At 41.6% G+C, this 23,995-nt stretch overlaps 3 protein-coding genes and 1 long non-coding RNA gene across 4 annotated transcripts in view; 1 reads left to right on the top strand and 3 right to left on the bottom strand.

Moving 5' to 3' along the window:
* Positions 1 to 4,559: 4,559 nt before the first annotated feature.
* On the bottom strand, positions 4,560 to 4,938 carry LOC108579404. The gene is made up of 3 exons (XR_001891466.1): positions 4,886 to 4,938; positions 4,699 to 4,808; positions 4,560 to 4,638 (listed from the first exon to the last, which is right to left on the bottom strand). It is a non-coding gene; the product is annotated as an uncharacterized LOC108579404 (long non-coding RNA).
* A 2,251-nt stretch (positions 4,939 to 7,189) lies between these two features.
* Positions 7,190 to 8,191, bottom strand: LOC108579418 (larval cuticle protein A2B-like). Its single transcript, XM_017942947.1, has 3 exons — positions 8,136 to 8,191; positions 7,863 to 8,064; positions 7,190 to 7,798 (listed from the first exon to the last, which is right to left on the bottom strand). Exons 1-3 carry the CDS (start codon positions 8,145 to 8,147, stop codon positions 7,353 to 7,355), a joined length of 660 nt encoding a protein of 219 aa, XP_017798436.1. The 5' UTR covers positions 8,148 to 8,191; the 3' UTR covers positions 7,190 to 7,352.
* Positions 8,192 to 8,504: 313 nt separating this feature from the next.
* LOC108579417 (G-protein coupled receptor Mth2-like) lies at positions 8,505 to 9,789 on the bottom strand. The gene is made up of 2 exons (XM_017942946.1): positions 9,702 to 9,789; positions 8,505 to 9,643 (listed from the first exon to the last, which is right to left on the bottom strand). Exons 1-2 carry the CDS (start codon positions 9,784 to 9,786, stop codon positions 8,514 to 8,516), a joined length of 1,215 nt encoding a protein of 404 aa, XP_017798435.1. The 5' UTR covers positions 9,787 to 9,789; the 3' UTR covers positions 8,505 to 8,513.
* Positions 9,790 to 16,726: 6,937 nt separating this feature from the next.
* The window catches only part of LOC108579415 (roundabout homolog 2-like), a 13,840-nt gene continuing 6,571 nt past the window's right edge, over positions 16,727 to 23,995 (top strand). Inside the window, 2 exon segments of the mRNA XM_017942945.1 lie at positions 16,727 to 16,814; positions 18,100 to 18,408. Coding sequence (XP_017798434.1) covers positions 16,805 to 16,814; positions 18,100 to 18,408 — 319 coding nt within the window. The 5' untranslated portion in view covers positions 16,727 to 16,804.

Below are 23,995 nucleotides of genomic sequence, written 5' to 3' on the forward strand. Positions count from 1 at the left end.
GCGGCGATACATGCGTGAAAAAAAAAACAGTCGAATAACAAAAGCCTCGATACCACCCCCCGTTTACAGGAACGGAAATAACGATTCAAGGACGCTCAAGTCAGTTCTACGAAGGTCACGTACCGAGTTCAACATTTTTTTTTTTTTTTAAATATTCCCGACGATACGATTAACGAAAGAGAGAGGAATGGTGGAGAAATGAAAGACGGTACTTGCCGTAATAGTTGCACATCGCCCGATGATTGTCTCAACCGGCGGATGACGATCCGTACCTGCGTGAAGAAGATACATCAGTCGAAACATTACAAAAATAACAACAGAGGAACGTAACTTGCGACAATTGTTGTAAATCGTCCGATGATTGTCTTCTGAACCGTGGAGGACCGATGGACGGATGCGACACGATCACGCGAAACTGCAACAAAGAAGCAGCACGTTCGGCGACACATGCAACAAAAATTAACACCCCGTTTACAGGAAGGAACGATTCAAGTCAAGGTAGACCGCCGGAAACTTAATTGAATCTTACGTCGATCGAATCTTCGTACATTAAACCACCGGAAATATCGGGTTAATACCAAATACTCGGCTGATAAAATAATCGAATCGATATTATTACCAAGTAATTCGTTAATATAACGTCGGAAATACCAAGCTAATACCGGTGAATATACAAACGCTTTGGACATTGGGTTCCCTTTTTTTTTTTTTTTTTAAATAATCACGACTTTCATATTAATTCAATTATCGTAGGATTCAATTACCGAAGATTCGTTTATTTTTGCGAGTTCGGCATTTTTTTTTTTTTTTTCCATAAAAATACAACCGACGTTCATACTAACAAACGTTCAATTATCATGGTTGGATTATTACGAAGCAAAAACGAATCGAGAAACGCTGAAACGTAATATCCTTCGTTAAATGCGCAACAGAATTCCTGCCCCAACGGTTTTTCGGAAAGAGCGAAAGTAAAAGTTCCATCCCCACCACAAGGGGGGCGAACCAGGCAACCGACTAATATGCCGCGGAATCTCCTTATCGCATGACACATACTAACTCCGCGGCCGAACAATATTCTTACTTTTAGAAATCCGCCATAGTAAACACAATCTTATTTCAATCAGTAAAATATCATGCATATGTTTCTTTTAGTGTTGTCTCGCCGATATGTAGCACTCGCTCGAATTTCAATACGTCGGTAAAATACAGTTTGCTTTTGCCTAGCGGAACTCTTATCGAAACTTTACGGAAAAAAACGCTTTGGGTTACTTTGTATTTTTATAAACATATTAACGACATTTCCGACGAAATATTCTATTACTTTGTAACAATACACATTCTAACAATATCGGCGTGAGATTCGAATATTTGTTGAATTATCCAAGATGCGATTAACAATTCGATTTTTTCTTTGCTGTTGTTCGGCAGTAGGTTAATTTTTTTTTATAATAATACTCCCGACGTTCATATCAACAAATTAAATCAAACTGATCAGACGTGATGTGACGGCAGCGAAGAAGCGGTACGTTTGAAAAATAAAAAAGGACCGCGTGTGGTAAATGCGACGGAAGACGTCCAGCGCATTTGGCGGCACGGAAACACGAGCCCCCTCGCCGCGGTTCCTCGCGGGATCCCTTTGTCGAACACCTTATCGCGACATTGTAACACGGTTAGGATCCAGCGTCAAAAATAAAGCAGTCGAATAACATACAGAACAATTCTTCAAAAATGGCTCGATATACTTTAGACGCGGGGGGGCTGCAGAGGAATAAGGAGATAACAAGCTACTCGCCAATTAAACAACCGCCGGAGATATTAAAATCGTCGATTGAATAATGGAATAGTTAATACCTGACACTGCTAATACAGTGAGATAACAGTCTAATTAAAAACAACGAACAGTCGGAGATACGAACGACGGGAATATTTTTCGAAACCAACCTAATATCGACTCGGTAAAGGGTTGGTTGATACGATATTATTACAAAGTAATTCGTTGATATAACGTCGGGAATATGTAAACTAACCGAACTCGGGAAAAACGCTTTGGGCATTAGGTTACTTTTTTTTTCTTTTACAAAAGTACATCACATTAACAAAGATTCTAAGATCCGATCAACGATTATTCAATTAACGTTCAATTAACACAACATTCAATTATCGATTTTTTTTTTGCGAATTCGGCAGCAAGTTATTTTTTTTTATAATAATACTCCCAACTCTCTAACCCGACGTTCTAACGTTATAACGTTCTAACATTATTGCTTCTACCCTCCTTCCATTACGTCAATTTTTTCATATTCAACACTGGTCGATTACTGAATTAATGACAGAGCGTGGAATTAACCTAATGTATGTGGAATAAACGTAACTACTTGCCGTAATTCACCGATGTCGTCGGCGGTCCAGAACCCCGTCGTCGTCGTCGTCGTCGTCGTCGTCGTCGTCGTCGTCGTCGTCGTCGTCGTCGTCGTCGTCGTCTCCGATGGATGGCAGCGAAGAATTTTCCAGCTGGGCTGCAATGAAAAGTATTGCATTTCGTTACAAATTAGTTTACAGTTGTTTGAGTTTACTTTTTTTTTTACAAACATATTTGTACACATTTTTTAGAATATTCTTTCAATTATCCAAGATTCAAGTAGCATTCAATTATCCAAGATTCGATACCAATTTTTTTTTTATAACAACGCGCCCGACTTTCAAGCTTTTCACTAAACTCGCCCGCCTTTGCCGAACGAACACTTTCGAATAAAAGGTAACAATGAAATAGAAAAATTATTAACCTACTTGTTATACGCTTTGGTATATACTTCTCGCCAGCGGCTCAACTAAACAAACCGTTAAGTGGCGTGCGTATCTAAACAGAAAAAATTTTAGAAAAACACCATGGGCAAACAAAGAGAAACCGGGTGGTGTTGAGTTACACGCTTCACCGACGGCCACCGAGATAACGAAAATGCGCGTCTCTGATTTTGGAAAGCAAGCTGAGGACTACGCGTCGTAGTAATAAAATAACAATAATGCTGATGAAAAAATAATAAACAAGGAAATGCCAACAACTGCCGCACCTAGCGTCCCGAATAATAATAACGTTCAAGTCACAATTGGTTTTGCCGTATTATTCCGAACAATTTTCTAACACAAAATTCAAATAAATACACGCATCGCGTGCAATATTCGATCTTTGATAACACTAATAAGAAAAGCTTACCATTGTCCTCAAACTTCCACGGTGATACACGTTTCACATTTTCACACTTTACTTAGTCCTTCCTACACGAACGCACAAATCGTACTGATGCGTTCTGCCGCCACGCGCGACACTCGAACGCGTCTTTTCTTGACTTCAGGTAGTACAATCGATACTCGAAATAGAAATTAATTTTGATCCAGGTGGCGCCAGTGTGACGTCGAATTAAATTTGAATAAAAAGAACGGTAGTCGCGTTGTACAATTGTACGATACAATTAACGATAGTAGTAGTAGTAGCATTTTTCAAATAATACTTTTGTAACAACTAATTCACCAACTAGAATATACGAATAACGTCCTTACAGTCGTTTGAAAAAGAGTATTTCAGAGAAGTTTTTGTTCAATGAAGGGTAAAAGAAAGAAATATTCAAACACAAAATTTATTCATACAAATGTCACATATACAGTCAATATGCGCAGGCTAGAAAAGGCTGATGGAATCTTCTCGGCAAATTGAGCTGCAACAGAATAGCGAAGATTTTTTTAATTCATAGGGATTTAAACAAAAAATCATTATTTAAAAAATGCCGTCATATTGAATAGTAGAATAGTAACGGCATTGTAACTTTCATTACTGTTTCGCCCCCCAACACATCTGTTTAATAAAACTCGACTATTTAACCCTTTGCACTCCAAGCATTTTTTGATAAGATTAGGTAGCAATTTCAGTGTACTTTTGCAGTGAAACTTTTGAAAATATAAAGATTTGCTAAGAAAGAAAAGATTTCTAAAACTTGAATTTTACATTTCTAAGTTCTCCAGAGTAATGAAGCATGTCGTTCGAGTTCGTAATTAGCTTCAGCGCAACTATTAGAACCTTTTGGACAAAACATATGTTGCGAAGAAATCGGAATCCTTGTTCCTCCTAATTGCTAGTCCGTCGTAAGATGACCTTTTCTTGCCTGAGTAAAACATATCTTAGAATAACTTGAAACATATCTTACAAGACACTTAAAACTATCAATTTATGAAAACTCAGAAGGGCCCTTAATTGTACTTGTCTATCATAATTACAAGTGAAATCCAGCAGAAGAATATGTCCTTTGCAGATGCCAACCTCCACGGAAACTTCTCCAAAGTTTGTTCCACCTAAGATTGTATATTTCCTAAATGTACCACAAAAAGATTAATATTGTTGATTTCAACTATGTTGCACTTATCGCTAATACTAATAACATATGCTATTTTCAACGTTCACTCTTACACGCTTATCCCAATTCCATATGCAGAGTATTCCAACAATGAAAAATACGCACATTGAGATACGCCTGGAATAGAAATATACGTACCATACTGTCGTTCTTCGATTTTTTCAATTCGCCACCTTCTAACCTTTCGCCCAATTCTTTCCGCGATAAACTCCTGTTGCCAGTTGTTGCGAAATGTCTAAATTAATATCTTACATTAATATAAAAGAATTTATAACAATTGTTTAGAGCTACTTACTTATTTAAAATCTCTCCGTTTCCTCTCGCTGGTGTGTGAATCCAAAGGCGGCAAATATGAATAAACTGTCCTTGATAATTATGACGTACGATTTTCTTGCATCTTTGCTACTGCGTTAAGTAAGAAAATTCAGTTTTACAAATTAAATCGAAAATGTGTTTTTCGAATCTTTGAACCGTAAACTTACCGCCTAAACGAAATACATAACCTCGTCCGTACGTACAACGTCGTTCGCCTAACTCCAAACACGTGCGCGCGAGAGCAGAAAAAAATGGCAACTACGCCACATACACACACACACCACACAATCGTATGCCGATGCTTCTGCCATCTATGAGCTGTTGCTAGAAGCTTCAGTTTTCGTACCTGCTGTTAGATGGCACCTGCGGAAGAGTTTGACGTACGAATTGTCCTTTTCTTCCCTATCTGTACGTCCAATTTAAAATGTCAATTGTTTCTGTGTAAGTCTGCGCAGGTCAGGTAGAGGGCACGAGGTGGGCTTCCGTTCTTTTTCTGGCTCTGTAATATTATTTAAATTTACTCTAACAAAATTTCATATGAATAAACTGTCCTTGATAATTATGACGTACGATTTCCTTGCATCTTTGGTACTGCGTTAAGTAAGAAAATTCAGTTTTACAAATTAAATCGAAAATGTTTTTTTCGAATCTTTGAACCGTAAACTTACCACCTAAACGAAATACATAACCTCGTCCGTCTAACTCCACACATGTGCGCGCGAGAGCAGAAAAATATGACAACTACGCCACATGCACGCACACACCACACAATCATATGCCGATGCTTCTGCCATCTATGAGCTGTTGCTAGAAGCTTCAGTCTTCGTACCTGTTGTTAGATGGCACCTGCGGAAGAGTTTGACGTACGAATTGTCCTTTTCTTCCCTATCTGTACGTCCAATTTAAAATGTCGATTGTTTCTGTGTAAGTCTGCGCAGGTACAGGTAGAGGGCACGAGGTGGACATCCGTTCTTTTTCCGGGTCTGTAATTTAAATTTACTCTAACAAAATTTCACTCTAATTCCCCTGTCAGATGTGTAATTCAAATATTTGGGTTCAAATTACATAATAATATGGATTATGAGAATCACTACACAGATAATTTATATGTTTAAATAAATACACCTCCACGCGGTGTTACTTTTTGGCGTACAATTGTTCAGCGAATCGTCGTGATAGGTAACCTGTTGGGAGTTACGCAGCAACTATTACGATCGTACTTGAGACGTGACGGATAAAACGAAAGGGTTCGATCGAATAGACGTTCCTTTTAACGGCAAATTCCTCGATACATCGAGGAGTTACCAGCGATATAGTCCGTTTGAATTCTTTGAAAAAAGAGCTTCCGTTTCTCTTTTTCAAAAAAATAGGTGGATTGATTCGAATTTTCGGAAATAACCAGTCCATTCAAGGACGCTGAAGTCAGTTCTAGGAAGGTCAGTTCGGGATAAGTCAGTTCTGGGAAGGCCTTTTTTTTTTATTTTTAAACATATCAGCGACATTCTGACAATTTTTTATTTTCGGGTTAGTTTTTTTTTTTTTTAGAAACATATTCCCTAGGGTTTGTCCTTCCGAATTGTGTTAGTTTCTTTCTTTTTTTTTTTTTTTAGAAAAATATTCCCTAGGGTTTGCCTTTCCGACTTGCGAATTGGGTTAGTTTCTTTTTTATGGACATATTCACCAAATTTCACATTCGGGCCAAGGTTTCTGCTTTGCGAGTTCGGTATTGGGTTAGTTTTTTTTTTTTTTGTATACATACCAACGACGTTCATATTTGTCAGGGTCTTATCGACGAAGATTTAATTAACGAAGATTCGATCAACCGATTATTTCGTATCAACCATGATTTAACCCTTTCTCGGTTTATTTTTTTGAAAAATATTCCCGACGTTACATTAACGAATTCTTTGTAATAATATCGATTCGATTATTTCGTATCGACCAATCCTTCACCGAGTTAAGTATATGGTTAGTTTTTTTTTTTTTTTTTTAGAAAAATATTCCCGACTCGTATTGCCGATGGTTATTTATCGGCGTTCTTATCTCCCGACTTTGATATATTTAGTATATTAGCATCGTACGCGTATTGAAATGAAAAAAAAAAGCCCGAAGACCGTTACTAGTATTTCGGCCCGATTCCTTTCTTCCCTATCCTCCAACGCCACGTTCAAATTGTACCGCGGTGCAGCCGAAGCGACGAACAAAGTTATTTATCGAGTTATCTAAAATCATCAGAATCCACGTAACTGAATTGAATTAACGATCTCTGAGATTGTGGTAATATATTTTCAGGTTAGTTCCCTGTAATTCCAGAGGAGAAAATAAAGGAACGTACGAAACCAGTTGTATTTATTTCGTGACATCGTTGTAACGTGAAAACATGCTTTTCAACCATAAATCTACCGTGTTTCACTGTTTGCATCTGTAACACCAATGACCGAGGTAAGTAGATGAAAAAAAAATTTGGGGAGATTTACAAGTATGACACGATGTCGCGGTGATAATGAAATTATCTGTCACAGAATGCACGTGTGTGTATGCGCTTGTCATTGTTATCTCAACTTTGCCCTTCGCTAGAGCAAAGCAGAAATAGAGTGCCGAGTCGAATTGAGTTTTACATCCAGTCCTTCTACTTTAATGAACCTTAACGATGCTTCCGGTACCGTAAGCACCCGCGAGTAGAGCCTGCGTACCGTAAAGAGAGCCTGGTCGAAGTCCAAGACCCACGCCAAGGCCTACCAATCCTGTGTTGGCGGCGAGTACGTTCGTAGCAGCTACCGTCGGTGCTGCTAGTAGCGGTTGTCTCAATATCGGAGCACCCAACAGTGCAGCCTGTGGACGGACAGCAGCTACAGCGGATGGAGCAGCGATTACCGAGGCTGGTCGTGCGACGACAGGTCGCGCCGCGGCGAGTGCAGTCTTCACCGTGATGCTAGGGTCCTTCTGAACGACAGCGTTGAAACCGTTGATAGGGTCGGCGGCATACGAGACCACTCGTCGCGAACCGTCCGGTTCGATCAAGCTGTAACTACCTTGAACCACGTCGCCGTTACGAGTTTCCTCTTGCGCTTTGTTGTCACCTGTGACAATAACGTTTCGTCGATAATTTTTACCAAGTGGCAAGTACAAGGGGGATGTACGTACCCGTAAGGCCATCGGCAACGCTGTAACTGAAACTGTATTGAGGATTCGGATCGTAATTTTCAGTTCTGACGATAGCAGCCGGTGGAAGAGCTGCTGCTGCTGCTGCTGCTACCGTTGCCGCACCCGGAGCGATCAATCCTGCGCTCTGTCCGATTATTCCTGCACGGGCGACGGTTAACAAAACAGCCAAGAAACCGACGATCTGTATACAGATTCGAAGAAGATAAGTATTTGTACGTGTGTAGAATTGAAAAAGGAGAGAAAAGCAATTACTTTACAATCCATGATGATCGAAAAGTCAACGACGTTCCGATACCACCTCTGTGTAACAACTGCGTGCCGTTGCTTTTCGCTAGCGAGGATTTTATACCGATTGGAATCGGTTGACACCCCACTGCGCTGCGCTGCGCTTAGCTAATACCGATGTAAACTAATAATCGTTGCGACATTGAGCTCACATATGGGTCATGTAATACTAGGAGTTGTTCAAGGAATCGCGTGACATCGGTTTTTGCGTAACGTTACCCCTACAGTTGGTCCAAACTGTTCCACACACACACGCGCGCGGGAGTGGGGCTCTTCCCCGTGCGAATATAAAGGGTGCGTAGAATACGAGTATCGTACTTCTGGTCACGCGCGTACACAAGAGTTCTACCGGAGATTGCGGAGCACAGAATTGCACGTGAAAATCCTGGAAACCGTTCGTGGAGGCAAAATGGCTAGTAACATGAGAATCGGTTGAATCATTCGAAAAAATTTCAACACCCATAATTCGGTGAAAGCGGCAGCAAGCGCGCTGGTAATCCACGGTGTATCCATCAAAAGGTAAAGTCTGAAGAAAAGGAAATACCGTTTTCTTCTCGCCTTGTTGACGTTGTTTAACGTTGTTGCGTTGTTGTTTGCAGTTGCGAGCGTTGTCGACCTCTGTATCAGAATCATTCTGTAAGACGTGTAACAAAACAGAACGGAATTGGCGAGACAAGTTATAGCTGGAAATGTCGCTACGTAAATGATAACGGGCAGATTTGCACCGTCCTGAATTCTTTGGAAATTCGGTCTGATCGGAGAGGATTTTGGAAGTAACGGAGACAATTCTGCGACGCAAGCTAAAGCTGTTGGTAACAACGAACCGCCCCAGGTCCAAGCAGCGTACGTGAAAAATTTCTTTCTTTCTTGAGACTGCTGATTCGTTCTGTTTCTCGACGACGTGGAATCGAATCTTGTAATCACCGATGTCATATCGATGCAAATAACGAAGAGCCAAAAAGTCGAAGATATGGTGAGAAACATGATTGTCAAGCCCGAAAATATATAAACGTTGGAATGAATCGACAAGTGACAGAGAATGCAAGCACCTACGCTGATTAAAATACCGTTCAGGATAATTTGGGAAGCGTTGAAACATATCACGGCTTTGTCGTAAGCTCGGCTACCTAAGCCTGGAACAGCCGAGTAAACGAGTACAACGATCAGATAGGGGATGATGTAAATAATGTTTGCAAATATGACTATATTGGCACCCCAGAAATTCAGCGAAGTAAACACGCTGTCGCACTGTCGTCCTGCCTTTGTTCTATTCTCGCGCAACGACTCGTTGTTAATCCTGCTGCAGATATTGTCGATGGTGTTGTTGTTGTTGTTGTTGTTGTTGTTGTTGTTGTTGTTAACACTGTCGTCGTCGCTTCCGTTGTAACTCCACACCTTCCGAAAGGTTTCGTCTTTTAAACATGCTTTTAAACAAAACCGTTTTGCATCCTTTCTTCCCTCGACGTATTCCTTATCTGAAACACTTTTACTTTTACGAATGATTCTAATGTAAGATTTACCGGTATTACTCACTTTCGAAGCAGCACGCTGTACAACATGACATGTCGTCGCCGTCGCCGTCGCCGTCGCCGTCGCCGTCGTACGAAATCATCGTCATATTTTTACGATCGTTGATGGTATCGATATTACCGAAGCAACATTTTCGTAGAAAGTCTCTGCTCGATTCTGTGTTATTGTGCACACGGTGCACCAAAGTACAAAGAACACAGAGTAACGTAATCGCGACACGTTCCTTAAACATGCGTGATCTGTTTCCTTCCTCTTCGTCGAAGATACTACGAAACGTTTGTAATATCGTTTATACGCTAAACCAGAAACGAGAATTTCCTCCTTCGTACATCCTTACTCATCTTTCCCTCTCTCCGATGTGCTGTTTTCCTCTCTGTTAGGTAACCGTCGCATGCCAACGATATCGAAAGCATTTTTATACTCTTCTCTTGGTGCCTTACTTTTCTAGAAAATTTTTGCAACCAAAAACGGCGAGCATTCGTAGTACTTTCCCTTAGTGGTAGTACATAGTGGAATTCCCAAACGAGCGGCAGCGAATAAGAAATCATCGGAAGGTCGTCCGATATGAACAATGGCCTATATACGTTTTCCAACACAATTCTGTACCGGAACTCCGTGAGTACCGAGAGCAGCAGGATCGATTCGTTGCTTGGTGACGAACCTAATGTGTAAAAAAAAAAAACTGTCTTTCATTTCACAGTTATATAACAGCGCGGAGTGAAGTTCATTCGATGATCCGTTTCTATGGATGAATTTCCGAAAAACTGTCACGCCTTTCACCCAAAGGATCCGCCGTATGGTACGCTAAATTATGACATCGGAGCTTTGAACAAATACCAAAAAATCAGACTGAACTTGAGGAGAACCACCGAAAGAAACGAAAACGAACTTTATTTAAAGCTACATCCAGAAATCAAAGGGTTGATATCTGTTCTGCTTAGGTGAATTTGCCACTTTTAATCATTTACATATGTATGCGATAAAAGTTGAATGATAAGCTAATCGAAGCTAATTTTCACAGATACGTATTATTACACAGACAACCCTCCACAGATCCGCGTGAAACCATAGGTGAATTTTTCGATAGGCCTCGTCGTGAAATAGTCGTAGATCTTCTGGAATATTTTTTGCACGGTGAAGAAGCGTTCGAGTCGGAAAATGTGTTGCTTCGCATCTAAAATTTCACCGGTGTGTTCTTTATGAAACATCCGTTCGTCCCTTTTTCCAAATATGTACCAGTTTCAGCTTATTCCTAGAGAGGGAAAGAAACTTACCAAATCAGCAGGTATATACTTGATCGTAGTACCTATACATATGTATGTGTCCGTTGATTGAATTGGCAAATATGTACCTGGAGAAATTGAAGAGTTTAAATAGATAGTTGGCGTATAGTATACGATTGTTCGATCGGTCGATGCATTTCCGGCATCAGCAACGCACTTTGCGTATACCTATTCTTCGCACCTTCTTTGCTGTTGATCCTACCGTTATCTCCTCACCCCTTTACAAGCCACCGAACTATTGTTTTCTGCTTTCTTCGTATCGCGAATCTCTTTTTGTCTGTATCATGCGTGAAAAAACTATCGTTTGTTCGAATCGGAGAATTTCCTTCGTATACGAATAGTATTATCGCAACACACCTGTTTGTCACCTTGAGTAAACGCAATTATATCTATTAAATTCACGTAAAGAAACAACACGATAGAAAACCGCGTGCGTTTCTTTGGAATTGAAATATAAATGGAATTTTGCTATTTCACTATTTACAAGTGGAAATAATTGTATTATCATAATTGGGTAGAGTTTCTCACCGGTGTGTAGTAATGGCTCGATTGTGTTATTTGATCGAAGATGTAGAAAAAAGCTAGTGATTATTGCAAGAATAGGGCAATAATTTATAGTGGAAATGGCGTGTGTGTTGTGTATTCTGCGATCCTGAGAACCGTCGTCGACTGAGAACAACCTAGAGCTGAGAACCGAAGCTGTTGCCGAGAAACAACGAGGATGGACGAACACAGCCGAAGGGCCGCGTGTGCTCCAGAAGAATTGCTGCACCCTCAGTCGTGACTCGATCGTCGCGGTGACTTGATTATTCGTCGAATAGGGGGGGTTTAGTGGTTGAAAACTGAATTTCTCCGTACTTACTGTATGTGTGTCTCTGTGTGTGTGTATGTGTGTGTGTACAATTTTCATGTCTCTACTTTGTCGTTAACTAACGCGTATCCCTTCAACGGAAAATGGCAAATGCAACGGCAAGTGTAGATAACTGTTTGAAAAACAGAGAAACGACGCGTTGCTCGACAGTCGGTCACGAAACGATCGATTTCGGAAGGAACACCGTCCTTCGAAAAAACGAAACCAATCGATCGAACAAGGAGTTTAGGGAATAAAAGGATACCGAACAAATGGATACCTAACCAAGTAACGCATCGTTAGAATCAGTGTTTGTACGTTTATCAGTGGCAATGAGGACGCGCGGCTTGGATCGATCAAAGAATTAGAATAGTTCTCTTTCTCGCTCGTTCGCTCGCTCGCTCACTCACTCACTCACTCACTCACTCACTCTCTCTCCCTCCCCTTTCTCTCTCACTCCTCTCTCCTCTGTCTTTCTCTCTTTCTCTCTCTCTCTCTCTCTCTCTCTCTCTCTATATATATATACATGTATATATACATATATATATATGCGTGTGTGTGTATCTATCTCCTGCCCTCTTTCACTACGTCTCTCCACGACAGAGAATGAAAGTGTACTACTAGAAGAACCCGTGACACCTAGTGCTGCATTGCTCATGATTTCGTTTTCCTTTATGCGTCGATGTGTTCATGTGTGCTGTGCTTATGTACGCGTATACGTGAGTTATTTTTGATACGTTTATGCGGTTGGCGTGTGCATGAGCGCGCGCGCGCGCTGAGTTCAACGATGTCAGAAGTTGGTTGTACGAAAGCAATTGTCGGTTTTGTTCGATAAGAATGGGACTAGCGGTGATCGACCGACGACGGTCAGTGCTTTAACGCTACTTTATGCGAATACACGTCCGTGTATGCGATACGTGTATCCGTACATCGGCTGTGGTATACGTACGGATAGGCGCGTAGGTATTGCGTGTGCGTGGGTGGATATTGGATATAATGTGGGTGTAAGTGTGCGTTCTTCGTGCGTACATACGTACGCGTATTTTGTGGTAACGTGTAATGGCATGGAAATGAGGCGCGCGCGAGTGTCACGCCGAAAGATACGCCTCTCGTCTGGAAAGCTACTCTGTGCTCCAAACTCGAAAGGAGAATCCTCTCGCGAGTGGCCGCTCTTACCGGTTTAACATCGTCGCGATATCTCGTCGAGTGCGTGTTCTGTGCCAATTTTCATTCGACAATTTACCCGTGTTCGGGTCCCGCGTCTAATTTTCCACCAAGTTCGATCAGCATGCGTTAACACCAAGTTGCAACGATCGTGAACGGTCGTCTCGTTCGTGATTCACGACCTCCCCAGAATCTTTGGCTATTGGGAAGAAAAATGCGCAACGAGTGGCTAAGAAACTTGTTCGCGACAATCATTTTCGCCCTTATGGTACATGGTAAGTCGAACACATATGTATCTCATTCATTCCTCTTTCTCTCCGTCTGTTCGTCCGACCGTCCGTCCGTCCGTCAGTCCGTCCGTTTGTCCGTCCGTTCGTCCTTCCTCTTTCTTCTCCTTCGGTTTTTCACTTCTCTCGTTGTTCGTGTTTTCTCTGCTTCACATTTCACACAGGCATGTATTATGGCACGTCTATGACAAATCTATAAAAATAAGAAATTTTAGCTGATTATTTACGAGTAACAGATAGATGACGAATCGATCAGTTCGAAGTTTACTGAAAACGAGTTCAACTAGAGATATTTCTTCTTTTACGATGCCTTGTTGTTCTTCTCTTCGGACATGCGATAACGAATGAACTGGAAGTAACTGACACAAATGGTAGAGTTCTTCGAAGATAAATCTTTTGTTCGTAAGCTGATTTCGTTGAATCGTCATTGACGAAATTGAAATGAAACGTTATGTATGTGTGTTCGTCCGGATGATAACACGCGAAACTAAGAAAATGTGAAGCTACATACTTTCAACGAATATGTAACGAAAATAATTCGTTAAACTTTGTTAAACTTTAGAATAAAGAAGGAACGTCTCGAACTATGTATGCGTGTAAGTACTTACACACATATACATATGCGGTACACATCTTTTCCCTTTCCCTTTATTATTCTATACTGTAACGTGAGCATTATATATTCTATACTATAACGTGAGCATAAGGTCGTTTCGATTTTTTTTGAAAATATACATTTTCCGAGGTATGTTTATCGCGAATAGATACGTTAGGCAAACAAACCGATGAAACTGAATAATTGTTGATTCGTAGAATCGATAGAATAACCACATTCGTTGCATTATGCGTATAACGGACAATATAATCGTCTTAAAATTAAAATACCGGTAAAATGGTACAATCGGTTCGTTTCTTCGTTTCGCTGAAATAGTGCTGACAAAAAAGTGACGCAACACTGACTCTGATTAATTTGATGAAAAAGTTGGAAGAAGAGATGAAGAAAAATGTTGGTAAGGGCAGTAAGTAGCGTTCTATATTTTATTCGATATTTTATCGGATAAAATGCATTTTTAGACATTTTTCTATTATAGAAACGAAGAAATGGTCTAACGAGAGAATAAGAACGAAGAACGCGGTAGTTTTTTTCTCCAATGACGTTAAAGATTTGAATGAAAACATTTCGAAATTGACGAATAAAACACATGTACATATGTATGTATACACCTAGAATGATTAATTCCTCTTTTCGCAAGTTTTTCTGTTAATCGTGTGTTCTAGTAAAAAGATACATACATACTTGGATGATAGACATTGTGGTTGGTCTATTTTTATGGATGGAAAGTCTGGCGAAGGTAGTCGAGTTTAGCCGAGGTTAAACGAAACTATTAGGTTATGTGCGACGCTTGGATACCAAGCGAGTTTACCTATGAATCTTGGAGTAAACGTTACGTTGAATGCGTGTTTGAAATTACAGCACGTGTATGAAATTTCTCGAGAAGTAACGATCGCGGAGATCGAAGTAAAGAATCGTTTCGAGATGAGAAATACGACGATTACCTACATTTTACCGAAGAGCAATTAAAAAGTCTTACTGCCGAAGAAATGTACGTGCATCGTTTAATCTGAAAAAGAAATTGAGAGGAGAGACCGATTTTACTAGAATAGAACGGAGAAAACGGATATGTAACGTTACAAGTAGTGCAACTACATATTTGAATAAATAACGGCGTATTGCGCGTACGATGTACAGAGAGTGGAAAAATCTTGAGCGTTTTTCACCGATATGGCTGGAGAATTGTCGACAAAAATTATGCGAGCAGAGTAAGGTGGTGCATATTGGAATTGAACGGAACACGTTCGATTTATGAAAACAAATAGAAGTAGAAAGTTGAAAAGAAGCTCGTCGCGTGACATGTTAAAGCTCGTGTACAAAAGACCAATATGCAGAATGTATTTATTCTATCTACATATACTTGCAGGAAAAAGAAAAATAAGGAACAAGTGGATAACAAAATTGCTGCGACACTCTCGATAAAGGTTTTAATTTAGTTTAGTTGTAAATAAGTAAATAGACAGTTTGTTTTTCAGAAGTTTGATTCAGAAAGAAGGGAAAACGTATATGAGACGAGGAAATGGAAAAAGTAGAAAGAATTAATTAACGGAGATAGAAACCGGATCGTCGATTTTTCTCTCAAGTAATACGAAGCTGCTGTGTTTTCCAGAAGTTTGGGCAGCCCTGCTTTGAAAGAACTCGAGTAGGGTGTGTCGGTCGAACCCTCTTGGAGGGTTCCGTGCGTGCGTCTTAGGTTTCCCTCGCGTCTCGAGGAATTCAATGGTTACTATTCCCGTTTCGTCTTCTACCTTCCCCTCTTGCAAGAATATCCTTCTTAGGGATCGAAAGTAATGAAACTGTTTCTTTCTTTCTTTCCTCCTCCTCCTCCTCCTCCTCCTCCTCCTCCTCCTTCTCTCTCTCTCTCTCTCTCTCTCTCTCTCTCTCTCTGACACACACACGCACGCACGTGCGTTTTGCTAGTGGAGATTTATTACCAGATACATACAAGCGATATTAGCAATGAAGCAAAGTGTAAAAGCCGTAAAAAAAAAAAGAAGTAGAAATAATAGTTTGAAAATGGAATGATTCCCCCGTACCGGTTTGCACTAGTAGCTGCTAGCATACACCTTGGATTCTGGCCAAATGCACTTTGGTACTTGGTTTTCTATCTACTTTTCGAGCTACGTACCTTCTGTTCTTCTGCATTGTTCCTTTCTTCTACTTTTTCTTAACTTTGGGAGCATATACATACGTACTTTGTAAACGAAATGTTACTTTAGCACACGAAACGAGAACATGGACGTTTTTTTACATTACGTAGTAATCAAGCGGTATGCGTTACTTTGTTAGTTGTCGATTTAAACGAAGCGTGGACGAGAAGTAACGAATTGTAATGTATAATACATCGGCGAGTATTATACATATGCAAGTAGATATGTTACGACGTATTTAGCAGGGGGATACAAAGAAGAGTTGGAAAGAGAAGCGGTACGAAGTAATGATGATTCATCCAACGATTGTTGTATACGTGTTACGTGATAAGAGAAGAGAAGAGGAATGGAAAGGAATTGCGATGAAGGGAATGAGGCAGGAAAGGAGAATAGAAAGAAGAAGGGGAGAGAGAAAGGAAAGCGGGTTATGTACGCAAGGAAACGATAAGCGATTTACAGAAGAAGCGGAAGCTGGAAAATCGACGAGAGGAGAAAACACGAGGATCCAACACAGCTGGGGCGGAGAGCCACCGAAGGCGGCGGAACCGACAGAGCTGAAGCGCAACAGCGGCAAATCAATACTCACGTTGCAGTCGTGGAAGCCGTAAGCCAAGTCATCGTGTGTCGAAGCATTCTGTGTCTCGATCTCTTTCTCTCCCTCTCTTTCCGCCGCATTATCTTTACGATGTGTACGCGTTATGGTTCAAGCAATGGTCCTCTGCTCCCTTCGAGTCTATTTAGGATTGTTGTATTCGCACAATGGATTCATGTAAGTAGCAAATTTTAAGCATTTCGATATGTTAGTTCGACATGTCTGTTATGTTGGTATAGTGTACGCGGATCGATTACGATAGGTGAATCAAGTCGGACGAGATGACAGATCGAGAGACAGATGAAACGAAATCGAGAGGATCTAAAGAGTAGAAGAGGAGAAATAGGAAGTCGATGAAACCTGAGAAGGAATAATAAAGTGGGATGGAGGGAAAAAAGGAGGAAGAAACAGGGAGATGGATATGACGAGATACAAAAGGAATAAGAGTGACAGTGGGAGGATGGCAAGGCAGGTTGCTGAGATAGCTTGATTCGGAGAAGGTTAGAACTGAAATGAAACGAGATGCCTCAGGCCTACCGAGCACGCGAAAACTGCGCGAGAGTTGGTTCGCGCGCGCTAGCTCGCGACTCTGTTCAACAGCAAAATATGAAAACTCCGGAGGCGATTTTAATTTAGCCACAATGTCTATTGTTTCCGAATACTGAGGCAAGAGGACAAAAGAAAAATGTAGAAATGTGTGCACGTGCGGTTTGGTGCGCGTACAAACGAACGCCGTGAGAGATATTTATAGAGCAGCACGATAAAGACTAAATAAAAGCATCTGTCGCGTCGAAGCGAAGAAAAGGAAGGAGTGAAAATCGAAATGTTCGTTCGACAGTGATGCACATTTTACAGTTGACGACGATATTTTTTCGAAGACGCGTGCGACGAAGGCTGACGAATTGGAGTGAACGCGAACGTTCTCACAGATGTGGTGAAACATTGCTCGAGTGGTTTTCCCTCGGACGTTTTTACGTTTCGGTAGAATTCGCGCAGACTGCGCGAAGCGATCGTAGATTGTTCGTGGTCTATAGGTTGTGTATCTGTACGTTCCGAGAATATTTCAGAATCCCTCTAGCGATACCGAGATAGTTGAAATAGCTTTGTTCGAGCGCGGAGTCTGAAGCAGGTAACCGTAAGCGTGTCTATCTTCATCGTGTAACCAACAATTTCGAAGCTATGTTATACATTGCAGAATTACAGCCGACCTAAATACGTACATATATACATATGTATGTACGTATATGTACGAATGTAACGAAATAAGGGGAAATGAAAGAGGAAATGAAGTGTGTGTGTGTGTGTGTGTGTGTGTGTACTTACTTAGGTATACATATGTATGTATATAGGTAACGACGATGTTAACGGCGATGGCGAGTTAACGTGCTACGAAATGTTTGTAATTTTTCAATATCATCTCTGAATCATGTTGAATGCGAACCAGCCGAAATTGTTGTTTCAGGGCAATGGAGATCACCGCGCATAACGGAACATCCTTCGGATATAATCGTGGCCAAGAATGAACCGGTAACGTTGAATTGTAAGGCGGAAGGTAAACCCCAGCCCCTGATCGAGTGGTATAAGGACGGTGAACTGGTTCAAACATCACCGGGAGATGCTAAATCTCATCGTGTTCTTCTTCCTACGGGATCTCTGTTTTTCTTGAGAGTGATGCACGGGAAGAAAGAGCAAGATGGAGGAGTATATTGGTGTGTTGCAAGAAATCAAGCAGGCTCTGTTCCAAGTCGAAACGCAACATTAACAGTTGCAGGTAAGCACTGATCTCTTCTTCTCGTTCCTTTTGCCACGTAAAACGTGTTGGTATTTCATTCAGGGGATAATTAATAAATTTAAAGGAGTAAGTTCGATTGGAGCGAAATAGGGAACGCGGCGGGTCGATGAAGTTGGGACAAACGGAGGACGAAACCGAGTTTGTTTAAGGGGCAGATCGATACATATTCCGGAGAAGGGGAGCGAGTAGCAAGAAAGAGGAGATAGGAACGTTCGATACACCTAATACATATTTCGCTAAATCGATTTGCGCATTCTTCCTACGCCCGTACGATCGCGACGTGAAATTTAGGAAACGTTAAGACGCGCAAATCCAGATACAGAGACTGCTTGTGGTATGCATGTGGTAGAATTTGTCAATCTTACAATCAGATTTCCGTCTAAATCTATCGTTACATATTCCATCCTGATTGTTGCTCGTCTGATTGACTCGACGAAGGAAAAGGAAATTTTTCGAAGAAATGAAAATATCCATGCACGTGTAACACATAAAAATACTTACGCGGCTCTGCTGGTCGCGCGCGCGTTCGCTCTCTCGCTCGCGTGATGTGTGCATGAGCGAGAGAATGATAGTGTGGGGGGTGAAGGAGAAAAGAGAAGGAGAATAGAAATCGATACGAAGCTGTATCTACCTACAGCGAGCGTATGCTGCTCGGCCAACAGGGTGGTGTGTTGTGTGCAACGTGATGCAGCATAGCTTGCCATCGCGTGATGGGGATAGTGTGTAGGTACATGTACAAGCTACACGTATGCGTGCAACCGAGTGCATTTTTTTGGTCGAAAATGCTTCTTTAAGCTTAGTTCGAGTCTCAGTTAGTTTGGGCAAAGTATTGATTGAAATGAACGATTTTCCGTCGCTTATGTAACGTGTGCGTATAAACGAGATTACGCTTTTATCGCGTTCAATCCGACGAAGCTACTGTGTACCTACATATGTAGATAGGTCATACCGAGTAAGTTCTACCGGTTCGGAATTTTTCTCTCGGTCGTTGGGGTTCGTTGGGAAGAAGGATTGGCAGAGGGGGCAATATGTAGTAGGTAGGGAAATAGCGAGTGAAATTTCATCGCGTAGGTATTTCAACGTTGTCTCTAATCATTTTATTAGAGTGGATTCTCGGTTTTCTCTATTTTGTTGTAAGCTTTGTCGCTGCGCGGCCCCTTGATATTGGACAGGGTAAAGATGGCGATAGCAATGGCGGTAGACGCAAACGGCGCTTATGGTCGTGGCGACTATGAATAAGGCTTTGTGCTGCGAGAGTATACATATACATACATATACACTGTTCGCGAGCAACTTGCACTGAAATAAACTGGTTGAGAAGGAAAAAGGAGGAATTGCGATGAAGAAAGGAGAGTAGAAGTAGAAGTAGAAAGAAAAAGCACAAAGATTTCCAATCGCGATGATTTAACGCAGAATCGTCCGATTAGAAAAATAAAAGAGCGGAGGATCGATAGGAAATTGGTACTGTGTATATAGCTCGTTTCAGCGAATATTTTACTCGGAATAAAGAAGGCGGAGATAGAGACGGAGATAAAGAAAATGAGCTGGAAGTAACGAAGCAGCGATACGTGTAATATCTAGCAATGTGAATATGTAATAATAGAATTATTGGAGTAAAAAAGAAGAATGAAAGCAGATGAAAGAGAAATAGGGAAAATATTGGGTCGGTTGGATTCGATTGCGAATCGAATTGATCCTCGATCGGCGCGGCGCGGCGGAGGGATCGATCCACTTGGCGTTGCTGTCTGCTGCCGCGTCTATGTGCATATGTATGTAGTTTGACAGAAGACCAAGTCAAAAGTTAACGAGAATGTTGGATTGATTCCGCCGACCGATTCGCTCGGATACCGACTCTCTCACCCTTCCCCCTTCCCTTCGCTTCTCTTTTCTTCGATTCTCGCCTCGGTGAAATAACACCTATCCATCGTTTGCTTCCAACCCTCTGCTGTCCGGGGGACCCTATTCGGGTCCCTCGTTCGCTCCATCCACCGCGTATCGATTAGCCGGACGGCATAGTACCGCTGTGCCGTGCCAGGGTTACTTCGCCGCGTGGCTTTTAGGGGGAAAAGAGGAGAAGAAAATGGGAGCCGCGGGAGAGTTACACACAGGAAAGTGAGCAAAAGACGTGTAGAAAGAGAAAGATACAGTGAAGGAGGACTGTGGGATTGGAGGGGGACAGAGGAGGGGATCGCGATGGTAGTTGAGGAGGAGGGTGTTACAGCTTTTAATCCCAATGGACGACGACGACGCACTATATCGGAGGATTCGTTGATACCACCAAGTGCCGACACGATAAACGTTTCCGCTTACTCTACAAAGTCGAAAAGTCAACGGATGGAGCCCCTTCACTCATCCTATACATATACATATGTACGCACACGTGTATTGTACGAGTACAATACATACCTACGATGAAAATAATTGAACTAACGTATTCGAAATTTATTCAACATTTGTTCAAAATATTCGTATCAAGTCTAGATTTGAGAAAGAGCGATCGTATTGTTTTCATATGTACATACTAGAGACGGTACATATAAGAATTTTCCTATTTGTTGAAAATTCAGATCCACATGATAATGATTTTTAATATCGTAGTGATTCGGAGATGAAACTTACTACTACTCCTACTGGTGTTTCTTTCTGTCGATTATATGCAGAAAAGAACGAGACCTTTTCGTATTGTGCTTACGGTAACCTAACTTCCGTTCCCATTCTTCCGCGGAAGGTCGTGAACTGTAAGAAAATTTACTCCAAGGATAATAGGATTATTATAGAGAGAGCAGGGTGCAAAGAATGCGAGAAAATAATGGGAAACGAGGAAGAAGAAAATTGGGAGGAGGAGGAGAAAATTTTGGAAAAAAGGATCGACTAACGTAACCTAATCTTACAAATAAGATGATGAAAATTGATCTGCTGGTTATTTTTTCGTTTGATAGTTCTCTCTCCGTACATCTGAACGATGTACAGTAAGGAGTAAATGCTGTTGAAACAACGGCTCCATTCACAGTCCCAGTGGTGTATGTAGTAGGTATTTCCGGCGTGGACAGCTAAGTTTGCAAGGCACAGTCTGAGGGTTGCGGCGCATACAAACGTTTATCGCAAGATGCAATCTGCGAACACCGATATATATATATATATATACATATATATGTATATCGAACAGGCACGATTCGCGTTCACGTTTGCTTTTGCGTTTGTACGCGACTTGAACTACTTTGCTCCGTTGTTCGTTACCAAGTTCGTTAAAAGTTCATAAATTCAACGTACGTAGGTACAATTGATTTACCGTACGCGCTCCCTTTGATGCTCTCTTGCGTCAATGTAAACATCGTAGGAGTAGTAATCGCAGATATTCCTTAGTTCTCGTATGCACGTACAAATCCCGTTTCTACCACTGGGCTCTATATGTACCGATGCGGTGTAGGTACTTCTGTGATATATGTATGTGCGTGAGTACGTCCAACTGCCACGCCTACCGACACTACGGTTTAATTGAGTAATCGAGTACCCTCGCGACGATGCCTGAACCAGGAGGAGAGTCACCTTCGACTGTATCCCTCTCTGCTACAACACCGTCGTCCTATACATTCCCCTCCCTTTCTCCCGTTTTCCTTCCGATTCTTTTACCGGTTCGCAAAAATGAATTGATAGCACATGTTTGCCGATAAGGTAACATACATATGTATTTATGTTAGGTTAGGATATGATAAACAGAAAAACGGAGTGGAAAGGAGAAAAAAGTTGAGGCAAATAGTAGCAACGTGGTTACACCGGTAAGACCGTGTGAGTGAGAGAGAGGGAGAGAGAGCAATGTGTGACGTGAATTGTACGGTTCGTCCGGCTTAGGGAAATCAGGGACTCGATGTGACACGAACCAGACAGAAACGATGCAATTTAAATGTTAAGCGTACGGCCACGGCACCACGTATAGGCAGCTACACCATACGTAACGCGTATTTTACCAAGATAGAGTGTGCGTGTTAACGGGATTTCGTGAATTCAAATGCGACAGTTAAATCGAATCTGGTGTCGCATGTATATATCGTACTTCTTCCTCTCTTCCCTTTCCTCGTCCAAATAGTTGGATGGCGTTAACTTCACGAACGTGTAGAAACGATGGGGTAATATGCAAGTATGTAGTGGCTGATAGAACGAGAAGTCTTAATAGCTGCGAATCGCTAAAATCGGTTAAAAAGAATAACACGAGGGATAAATGTCCGTATGGTTAGTTGGGTTAGCCAGAGTAGGGGACAACAACTTTGTCTGTTCGCCGCCGATGGTCGCCTATCGAATAGTCGCACGAGGGCACGAACGCTGCTGCACACTCGTGTCTATTTATATCGAATCCGTGGGCATACCGGACCAGACTGGCGCGTCGCAAGCAACTCTGGTTGGTGCGCCCCGCCGACAATTCCTGCGTCAACGTAGAGAGGCAATCTAAAGAGCGTCTCGAATTCTCCTTCGGGATAAACTTATCGCGCCGAATGAAAATTGCCAAGATTACCAAGAACGCGAACAATGCGTTATGTTTTGCCCTTGCCCTTTTCTCCCTCGACAGTTGCGTACAAAGGAAAGGACAAGGTGCGGATAGTACCATATGTATGTGTATGTTAATTGGGATAACGAACCGATAACGAACCAAGTAAAGTAAATATTTGCATAGAGAAATATATGTGTAACTGATACCACGGATGTGACTATGGCGTAAAAAAAACGAACAGATAAAATGTATCCGTATGGATATAGAAATGGATAATGAAAAATGGAACTTTGAGAAATGGACTTTACTGTGCTGATTCGAAATGAGAGGGCCACCCGGTGAATACTACGCGAAGTAGACGCGCCTACTTACGCCTACCTATGTATGGATTCGCGATCAACTACCCGTATACGGATATACTCTCCTCCGTGTATCTGTATAGAGGCAGCGGTCACCTTTCGAGACTCGGCTAAAACTCTCGGCAAGGCATCGAGCAGCCAAGCGTGCGCAACATGTAAGCATGCTAACGTATACACCTATATACGAGGATAGCCCTGTGGCCATTTGCATTCAATGCGCTCTTACCTACCGAGCGAATATCCCTTCTACGTAGGCAATGCCACCGCTTCTCGCCCTTTCTAACCGGTCCTTGTACCATTGTGTTTATTTATGCTCTTTAATTATATCGAATATGGTGTACTGAAAACACCGATGCGAGAATTTCCCCTCAGGTCTGCTGCCTGCCTGCCTGCCTGCGCACGTGTGTGTATTCTTTTCTTATCGATGCGATGCGATGCGATGTATCAGAGGGAAAGAATTGCATTTTCTTTTCCTATGAGATACAACGATTGAAGAAAAAAAAACGAAGAAGAAATCAGTTTACGGTAAAATCAGAGGGAGAGGAAGAGCCTGTGACGATATCGTTGTGCGTATCATCCACCGACTGTTTGCAGCAGATAACTGTTTGTAAAAGGCGAAGCTAAATAGATAACGAAAGTTGGTTTACCTACGATAGGATCGCAATGGTTTTACTCTCTCTCTCTCTCTCTCTCTCTCTCTCTCTTTCTATCTTTTTTTTCTTTT

The sequence above is a fragment of the Habropoda laboriosa genome, unplaced genomic scaffold, assembly GCF_001263275.1.
Source record: "Habropoda laboriosa isolate 0110345459 unplaced genomic scaffold, ASM126327v1 scaffold76, whole genome shotgun sequence".
In the NCBI taxonomy this organism is placed as follows: Eukaryota; Metazoa; Arthropoda; class Insecta; order Hymenoptera; family Apidae; genus Habropoda; species Habropoda laboriosa.

Excerpts from the sequence above, each read along its gene's own strand:
- LOC108579418 (XM_017942947.1), bottom strand. Across the intron at positions 7,799-7,862 it reads CGTTGCCGATGGCCTTACGG|GTGACAACAAAGCGCAAGAG; the intron begins GTACGTACATCC and ends TTATTGTCACAG.
- LOC108579417 (XM_017942946.1), bottom strand. The coding sequence starts at position 9,786 with ATGACGATGATTTCGTACGACGGCGACGGCGACGGCGACGGCGACGGC. Across the intron at positions 9,644-9,701 it reads TACAGCGTGCTGCTTCGAAA|ATAAGGAATACGTCGAGGGA; the intron begins GTGAGTAATACC and ends AAAGTGTTTCAG.